Consider the following 9,520-nt stretch of genomic DNA (forward strand, 5'->3'; position numbering starts at 1 on the left):
ATATTCCTGATTGCTAGCCATCTGTCCTTCCCCCTAACTTAAAAAAAATTAAAGGTCCTTTTAAAGATCATAGATTACTGCCATTTTTTTCTTTCTTAATACATACTTTTAAATTTTCATTTTGGATATTTTTGACCATTTTCTGAAGTTTTTCATCTTTGAATCTTTACTATTTGAATCTCTTCCTTTTTCTATGTTCTCTGCTAATAGCTCAATAACAGATCAGTGGAAAAACGAAAGAGGGGGATAGTAATGGAGAGGCTGATCGTGAGACAAATTAATTCTGGTTAATGTTTCAATAAATTGGAGGGAAGTTTGAGGGTACGATTTTAAATTACCAAAACTATTTCAGAAGATGGATAAGCATCCCTCTATCACCACCTGTCATTTTGCTGAACTTCTAGGGAAAATATTTCAAGTCAGTCCTCTTCCTGCAGGGCATTCAACAGAGGAGGAAATCAAATCATCTTTCCTAGAGACATTAAAAGGCGCCTGCAGCAAGTGCGATGAAATTTCATACGGCGAATTTGAAGATTACTATGAAGGCCTAAGTATAGGGGTAGCAGGTGATGAAGACTTTGTCAACATCTTATGTATTCCGTGGAGAATTTAGTTTTCAATAACGCACCTTCTCGCTGGCACCAAGTATCTTATAGATAATATGCATTTTATATAAAATATGAAAAGCTTGTAATATATTTTCTAAGATTCTTTATAATTTGTTTTCAAAGTGGAGTCTGGAAAGGCCAATTCGGAAATAAATGTGTGTTTTTGAGCACAAATGCATACCATATGCTTATAAAGGCAGTTCTTTTTGCTCATTCTTATCTTATACTTATTATATATCTTATTTATTATACTTATAATTCTTACACTTATCATATCTTTTATCCTACAAGGATAAGGTGGTCCTTATCCTTATGCCTTATACATCTTATACTCATCTTAGAAAAGTAGTTTAAAATTAGCCTTAGTAGAAAAGTAACATTTTTAGTAAACTATATGAGGGCTTGTATATAGTGATCATTTTCTGTCCATTCTCAGTTTTCTTATAACCTTTCTCTAGGCTACAGTTGTCATCATTCACAATTTAATGACATGGGATTCAGATCAAGGCTGAAGTAGTGCAACTTGTTTGAAACTTATGAAAATATTCAATTATCTGCAAAAGCAACATTAAATTCAGTATGATTATAGGTGTTTTCTATGCGTTATATTTTGAATGGTTGGTGTTTACTCCTCAATGTTTCTTTAAAGAGAATTGTCATTTATTTTTGTCTTCAAAATTATATACTGCTCTTTGTTCACTGGGGGAATTACAGTGTATTTTCTATTTTAACTGTCATATTATCTGCATACAAAATGTTTCTTATGTGTAAAGAACAAAATGTAGGAACCTTGGAGTGTAGAAATGTCCCCTTAGACTATTAAATGAAGAATTCAAAGATAATTCAACGATTTTTGTACAAAATATAAAAGCATCCTTTGTATCACAAAATAAAGATGTGATATTCTGAGCAACCCTTTTTGGTACAATAAACAACCAGAACATTTTCTTCTATGTATACTGTGTTTAATGGCTTCCTGCTCGTCCTTTCTAAATTGTATTCTTCACTTTTCCCAGGATGGCATGTACTGAGTGTTGGAATGATGGATGTGTAACCTTTAAATTGTTAGCTTCTTGTCTGTCTTATCAGTGCTGATTGTCACATGTTAGGGAAAACAACATGGAAAGAAGGGAGCCAGATGAGAAACTTACCAGCAAGGAATGTAACTGTCTGTCTGTCTGTCTGTCTATCCACCCATCTATTATATATCATCTATGTGTCTATTTGTCATCTATCATCTATGTATTTATAATCTATCTGTCTGTCTGTCTGTCTGTCTGTCTGTCTATCTATCTTTCTCTATCATTTATCATCTATATATTATCTATATGTATATATCTATCATTTCTCTATCTATTATCTATCAATCATTTATGTTAGAGTGGCTGATACAGAAAATCATTCTAATTTTGATTAGCTTCATCGCCAACATTCTTCTTAGACCTTGGCTTAGTAAAACGCTATTTAGTTTACTGCTTATTAGACAAGCATCTGATGAAGGAAGTGAGATATTAATACATTCACAACACTGAACAACTGGTGTTTCCTATGTGCAGTAGTCTTTAAGATTCTGAAATGCCTTTTGAATAACTTTACAATGTTTTATGTTGTAAATTTTGTTGCATGAATTGGGCAGCAAGTAGAATTTATAATTAGCTAGGCATTTGCCAGTTACTTGCTTGAGATGGTACAGAATCATTCTCCCAGTTCACCATAATACCTTCATCGAGCAGTGCATATTGATCATGCTGTCTCTATTCTTGTCCATTTATTAAAGAATTTTCAGTAAAATGGGGATATAATCTAGGGGCTTCAGATTGTACTTTGGTAGAAAGGATATTTACATGATGGAAAAGTTATGGGATAATAATAACCCCAGTATTACAGGGTAGAGATAGGCCAATCTCTACCTCTCTGGCTAACAAGCCTCGTCCAAAATGAGAGACCCTGTCCTATAAGAGTAAGGAGAGAAACAGAGAGAGACAACAGATTTCTTACTCTGGTCTCTGTGTGGGTGTCCTCTGCACTCTCACATATCTATGTCACATAAATATGCAACTCACACAGACACACAGACAGACACGCACACCAATAAATGCTGCATGTCAGATGAACTGTGCATCTGGTCACTAGTCAGTGAATTAATGACTTAAGCTGGTGAGAAATATCCATGCAATTGCTGAGCTTTGAGATATTCTAGATCTTTTGTCCCTTTCTAGTGTTCAGGCCATCTCAGATACGGTCGTGTGTTGCTTCTGAATCCGTTTCTTCCTGCAACACACATTGCTCTTGGGGTAACTTTTATCTTTTTTGCTATTTTGGGGGACTACATCACATGTGTGTTAAATAAGCAGTCTGCTACTGAGCCACATACCCCAATTCTTGGAGTGATGTTTTAATATAAATATACTACTTTCTGAATAAAATTCAGAATTCTGAATAAAATTCCACAACATCCCACCTCTTTCGGAAAAGTTGCAGCCCTTGACCATAATTCATGTCTAAACAATAAGTTCATCTGGAGCTCAGGTTCCTAGATTCAGAGAATTCTTCATATTTTTCTAGATTTTCTGAACTACTTAAAATTATTTTACCTCTTTTGTGACATTTCACATCTCAGTGCCTGCTTTGTTACTGCCTTCCAAAATGGTTATCTCCACTTGTTAGATCTAAATCCAGCCATTCTGTGCTTCTGATACCTAAAATGATCCTTCTAAAGAATCACAGAAACTTCTAAAGCTGATGCACTTGTACCTTTGCGATCTGCAGGGCACACCAAGTATGCCGTTAATATAATATTTACTAATGGTCACCACAATGCCACTTTGCTTATGTTCTTTCCACTAGACAGGGAAATCCCATGAGCATAGCCACAGTGCACATTTCTTACTTTGTCTTTCCGGTTTTCAGCCCTTTGTGTTACATGGGCCAGGCATTATGGCAATGCTATCAGGCTGCATGTGAGAATCATCAAATAGCAGTTGTTGGGGTCTTTGCATTCCAACCACATCTGCACTAAAGGACCTTTAGCCAAAGCCCTATAAGGAGTCTAAATATGGTTTTAAGCACAAGCTCCACATTGCAAACAGCAAATTTACAATATAGAATGAACTGTTTCAGTTAGACAAGAGTAATTTCTGTTTCTAGTGGTCACAGTATTGTGAATATAGTAAAAGTGATATGTATCTAGAATTGCTGAAAGTAGATTTAAATGTGTTTTTAACAAGGCATGATTAAATAACCTGGCAGAATTGTACATGCCTGTAGTCCCAGCACAGAGAGGGTAGAGGGAGGGGGATTTGGAGGTCAGTAGCCTTTGCTACATAGAGAGTCTGAGACCATTCAGGAATATATATGAATCTGTCTCAAAAACAATAAATAGGGCTGGTGAGATGGCTCAGTGGAAGAGCACCCGACTGCTCTTCCAAAGGTCCAGAGTTCAAATCCCAGCAACCACATGGTGGCTCACAACCATCCGTAACGAGATCTGACTCCCTCTTCTGGAGTGTCTGAAGACAGCTACAGTGTACTTACATATAATAAATAAATCTTTAAAAAAAAAATAAGTAGTAAGCATGGGAAGTGTTAGATTGTTGACTAACCTGAATTTATCTTCCTACGTTGTAAACATATGTCAAAATACCACAACACACCCCATGACCATATGCAATCATTTGGCCATTAAGATATAACACAAAATGCACAGACGTTTAGCTAGGAATTATGCCACAAAGCTTTACTTCTTAGGGACCACTGTGTTCAGTTAGGTGGGACTCAGATGGTCTTGAAAGGACTGAATAGGAATTTCCCTCTGTGATGGAAGAAGATTGTATATAAGGAGAAACTGTTCCAGTCTTGCTGGGTTTGCCTTTTCCTTTTATCTTGTTTGAATGGGGCTTCTGAGGCATGGTAAATTAGTTTAGATATGGAATGAAACGTTCTTCACCTTTGCAAGAGTGCACTGAATTTCCTGGAACTTGTAGACGATGTTAAAGCTAACATAAAGCAAACGAGTGTATCTCAGGGAACTTACTATGTGTCATTTATGCGAGCACCACACTTACCCAGCAGCTGGAAGAGCTCTTAGAGATGAACTTTTTAGAAAATATGTGTCATTCACAAAAAGTAATTTTGAGAAAGCATTCAGATGGCCGCACTATCAAGGAAAAGTATGTACTTACATTAATATTTTAATATAACTGATATTGTGGAAAAAGGACAGGCTCAGCAGCTTCTGAATATTGATTTGAAACTGAAGTTCTTCTCCAAATTACCTTTGCGTGTTTGGGAAGTACTCACTGACATGGGTGTATAGGTTGAAAAACTGTGGCTATCCATAGAGAGACAGATGTATATGTAGATAAAGCGTTCATGACAGTTCAGCAGGCAAAGTTTACTCCCACATACTTATTTGTCTTTTTCCTGAAATAATTAATGAAAATCTTTTGTTTTTCCTGATTAGTATATATTCATATGTTATATATTCATATACAATAGATTATTATACAATACAATATATAATAGTTAACATATAACATTATGATAATAATGTTATTATACCCCAATTTACTTCCAAATGACAGTTACACAGCTACTCTTTTAAATAGATATTAAGGTAAGGATAATTTGTGACTGCTTCCTTCTGAGTCTAATACAATTCTAAGGAGAATTGTATTCAATTTTCATCCTTTAGTAGAGCTCATGAAGAAAATTAAAGTTTCGTATTAAGGTTGCCAGCATTTCCTCTTCAAAAGCAGTATACTGAAAACAGGGATTAGTGAGTATGAAAAATATTTGTATTTAGATTAATTATAAGATGGGTGGTGGTGCGTGTGTGCGTGTGCACGCGCACGCATGTGTGTGTGTGTGCACGCGCGCATGTGTACGTGCGCTCACACTCGTGTAAGATCATCTGGAGATGGGCCTATAAATATGTGTGTGTGGGATTATGTTGATATGTCAATTGAGGTGGTAACACCTGTACACTGTAAGGGGCACAATTCTCCTAGGCAGAGGATATTGGAGTGTATGCGTAGAGAGGAAAATCTGAGCACTAATATGCATACATTCCTTGCTCTTTCTGACCCTGGATGTAATATGATCAGATGTCAAAGTTCCTGCTGCTGTGAACTTCTTGTCATGATGGACTATATAACCTGTGCCTTTGAGATAAAATAAGCCCTTTCCTCCTTATTGCTATGAAAAAAACTCTAAATATTTTATAAGCCACTTGAACTAATTAATGTCCAGAATGTTGAAGAATGGAAAAATCACTGAATGCTTGAAACATCTTAATGGGCCATTTTGATGGGGACTTAGAGGAAAAGAATGCTGAGAAAAATGAATACTGTGAAGCCAGGCTCCCACGATTTCAGATCGGAGCAAAGACTGGACTAGGAGCCATTCATGTGGCATCTGGCCCAAGAATCTGCCTTCATTCCATCTGTGTCTGCAGTGAAGACCTGCCCACTCTGGGTGGTGTCATTCCCTTGACAGGGTATTCTGGATTTTATACAAGTGGAGAAAAAGAGCTGAGCACTAGCATGCGTGCATTTGTTGCTCTTTCTTACTGCGGATGGGTGTGATGTGGCCAGCTAATTCAGGGAAGGTGACTTGCCCACCATGATGAAACTGTACCTTGAACTGTGAACGAAAACATGCCCACTCCCTTAAGTTTCTTTTATCAGAGTATCTTATCACAGCAACAGAAAAGAAACAAGCAGAACTAATTTACACTTGTAGGAACTATCTATGGTGTTTCTAGTATCTTTGATATGCAAAATAAGACCACTGATGACCCTAAATCCTGTAGTGAGTTAGGATTTCCAGAAATGACCACAACTGAATCTATCACCTCATATGCTTTAATATTGTAAACTTGATTTCACATTGGTGGTAGTGTCTATGTCCTCTCTTAAGTCTGCATGAGTGGTTACTTAGACTGGGAAGGTGCTGATGCGTCATGTCTTATGCAAAAGCAGTTTACCTGCTGCTGTATTTGCTGGGATGCTTATGCTACCACAGGAAATCTGGAAGTTCTAAACCTGAGTGCACATGGCAGTGCTTTGGTTACTATGGAGCCATTAATTTATATTTCTTTCTCTAAGATATAGTCAAGGGTAAGATAAATTACAGCCCTGCCTAAAGAAGTCAGGCAAACTTTTGTTCTTGTTTCCTCCAAGTCAGAAGCAGATACTATCAAGTAAAACTGTATTTTTACTCTCAATGAATTGCAACTGAATGCACATCTGAATCGTTCTCTGTGTGTGAGTGACTGTGTATGTAAATGTGTATGTGTGTATGTGTATATGTTTATGTGTATGTGAATGTGAGTGTGTATGAGTGTGTGACTGTGTATGTATGTGAATGTATATGTGAGTGAATGTATATGGATGTGTGTGTATGACTGTTATGTGTGTGACTGTGTGTGGATGCATGTATGTATGTATACATGTATGAGTATGTATGTCTAAACCTGTGTTTATAAATGTGTATGTATGTTACTGTGTGTATGTGTTTGTGAGTGTATTATGTGACTGCGTTTGTATATGCTTGTGAGTATGTGAGACTGTGTGTGCAAATGTGTATGTGACTGTGTTTGTGTATATATGAATATACATATGTGACTATGTATGTGACTGTGTGTATGTGTTTCAAATGTGTGTATGGAGGTGTGTGTATATGCATGTGTATATAACTGTGTGAAAGTATATGTGTGTGACTATATGTATGTGTATGTGAATGTATGTGTGTTTGTGAGTACATACATGTATGTGATTCTGTATATGAATGTATTTTTATGTGACTGTGTTTGTAAGTATGTTTGCATGTGACTGTGTGTGTGTGTGTGTGAGACTGTGTGTGTGTGAATATGTGACTATGTGTGTGTATGAAAGTGTGTATATGTGCTTGTGCGTGTACATATGCATGTGACTGTGTGTGAATGTATTTGTGTGTATGTGATTGTGTATATTTGTGTTGCTGTGTGTGTGTGCTACTATGTGTATATGAGTCTGTATGTGTGGCTGTGTGTATATGACGGTGTGTGTGAATGTGTGTATGTGACTGTGTGCATGTGCATGTGAATGTATATATGTGAATGTGTGTGCATGTTCATATGAATGTGTACATGTGAATATGTGTGTATGTGAATATGTGTGTGTGAATGTGTGCGTGTGTGTGCTGTTGAATAAGAACTAATGAATATAGATCTATCTGTCAAAGACTAGAAAAAATTGGATAGTTTCTCCTGAGACAAAAAAGAAAATCTTTGTGATCCTGAAAGCCAATGTCTCACATCCTGTTCACTGAAGGCACAGTCCCAGGGAGATGGTAGGTTTTCAGAGGAAAATATCTGCATCTAGCCTGTGAGTCCCAGGTGTCAGGTTTCATGAACAAATTCATCCAATTGTTTATCCAGTGCACACATTTTGAGTAGGATTATGGGTAGACTTTATTCCAGGTTCAAGAAATACCACCACTAGCAACAAATCCTCTGCTTCAAATAGTGGAAGGAGCCGGTGAACAAATAAATGAATGATAATTTTAGTTGAGTCCTCTGAAGAGGAGACAAAATAAACAGCATGGGCAGAGTCTGACTGAGGAAGCCTTCTCTGAGCAGATAATGCTACTTAACCTAAATCAGGCAAACAAAAAGAGAAAGAACCTTCTAGGCAGAAGAAACAGTGGCTAAACAAAACCCTGGAGTGGAAATGAGCGTGGTGTGTTCAAGGGAAAGAAAGAAGGATGCTCTGGAAACATAAGAATGTCTCTCTGCCCCTCCCCTGTGTGTGTGTGTGTGTATGAGTGTGTGTGTGTGTGTAGGGATGTATGCATGTATGCATGTGTGTATAGGTGTGTTATGTGTGTTTGTAGGCATGTGTGTATATGTGTGTATTGTATATACATGTATGCATGTGAATGTGTGTATGTGTATATGAGTGTGTGTGTGTGTGTGTGTATTGACACTCTTTATGTAAGCTCTGAAAGAGCCTATGTGGTCAATCCTCATTGCTAACATGATGTGATTTAATCACCATTGAAAACAAATCTCTGACCACCCCTACCCCATGGGATGAATCACTTCTTTTTCTTAAAATTTTTTATTATGTAAATGCATTTTATGCATCAAACATATCAATAATTTGACTATTTTGAGAATCAATAATACATAAAAAATTTTGTTCAACTTTTATATTCATATCCTTTTACACCCTAAAAATACCAGCAATGAATATTTAATACTAACCATAACTGAGGATCCTATATCTAATGTTGAATACTAAATTGTTTCAAAACATACAAAATATTCTTTGGGAATTAAGTATAGTAAAATTTTGAGGCCGGCCAGCAGCCCACATGTCTGGGTTCTAGCCTGGGAGGCATCTTGGAATCTGGAAGAAAAGAGGGAAATAGGCGGAGTGAGAAAAGATGGAACCAAGACATCAGTCTGATCAAGGTTCAATTTTCCTATTCGGAGACACTGGGTTATGAAGAAGGGGGAGGGGCCCATTCCCGCCAAATCATCCTTGGAGTCCAGTTTCAGGTGACCACGTGTTGGCTCCAGAACAGCTGGGTGGCAGCTAGTAGCAGTGGGAGTGGCAGAATGATAGGGTGGTAGGCTCCACCCCAATGCTCTCTTAGTGCTAACAGTCAAACCTGATCAGCCAGATTTCAGGCTGGGGGGGGGGGTTACAGTAAAAGAGCATAAAATATTAAAAATGAATCATTAATAAATATGTTCAAAAGCCCTTATATGCTAACACCGGATGTAGTAAGAGAGTATTTAAAATGCATTAAATATCTGTGTACATTGTCTAACAATCAGTTTACTTAAAAAGATCATTAGTGTTTATAGGATAGAAATTTTTTTATCAGTAAGTATATTTTTCAAAATAGCAAAAGCTCTGAAG

The 9,520-nt window shown here is 36.9% G+C and overlaps 1 protein-coding gene across 4 annotated transcripts in view; it reads left to right on the forward strand.

Annotated features, from left to right (window-relative positions):
- Positions 1 to 1,535, forward strand: part of Caps2 (calcyphosine 2) — a 44,639-nt gene extending 43,104 nt beyond the window's left edge. For all 4 annotated transcript variants that reach the window (XM_085843159.1, XM_085843161.1, XM_085843160.1 and 1 more), the window contains one exon: positions 438 to 1,535. In XM_085843159.1, the coding sequence (XP_085699285.1) occupies positions 438 to 613 (176 nt within the window). In that variant the 3' untranslated portion in view covers positions 614 to 1,535. The remainder of the gene's footprint in view (positions 1 to 437) is intronic.
- The last annotated feature ends 7,985 nt before the right edge of the window (positions 1,536 to 9,520 follow it).

The sequence above is a fragment of the Mus caroli genome, unplaced genomic scaffold (genome assembly GCF_978045245.1).
Source record: "Mus caroli unplaced genomic scaffold, Mus_caroli_1 scaffold_9, whole genome shotgun sequence".
In the NCBI taxonomy this organism is placed as follows: Eukaryota; Metazoa; Chordata; class Mammalia; order Rodentia; family Muridae; genus Mus; species Mus caroli.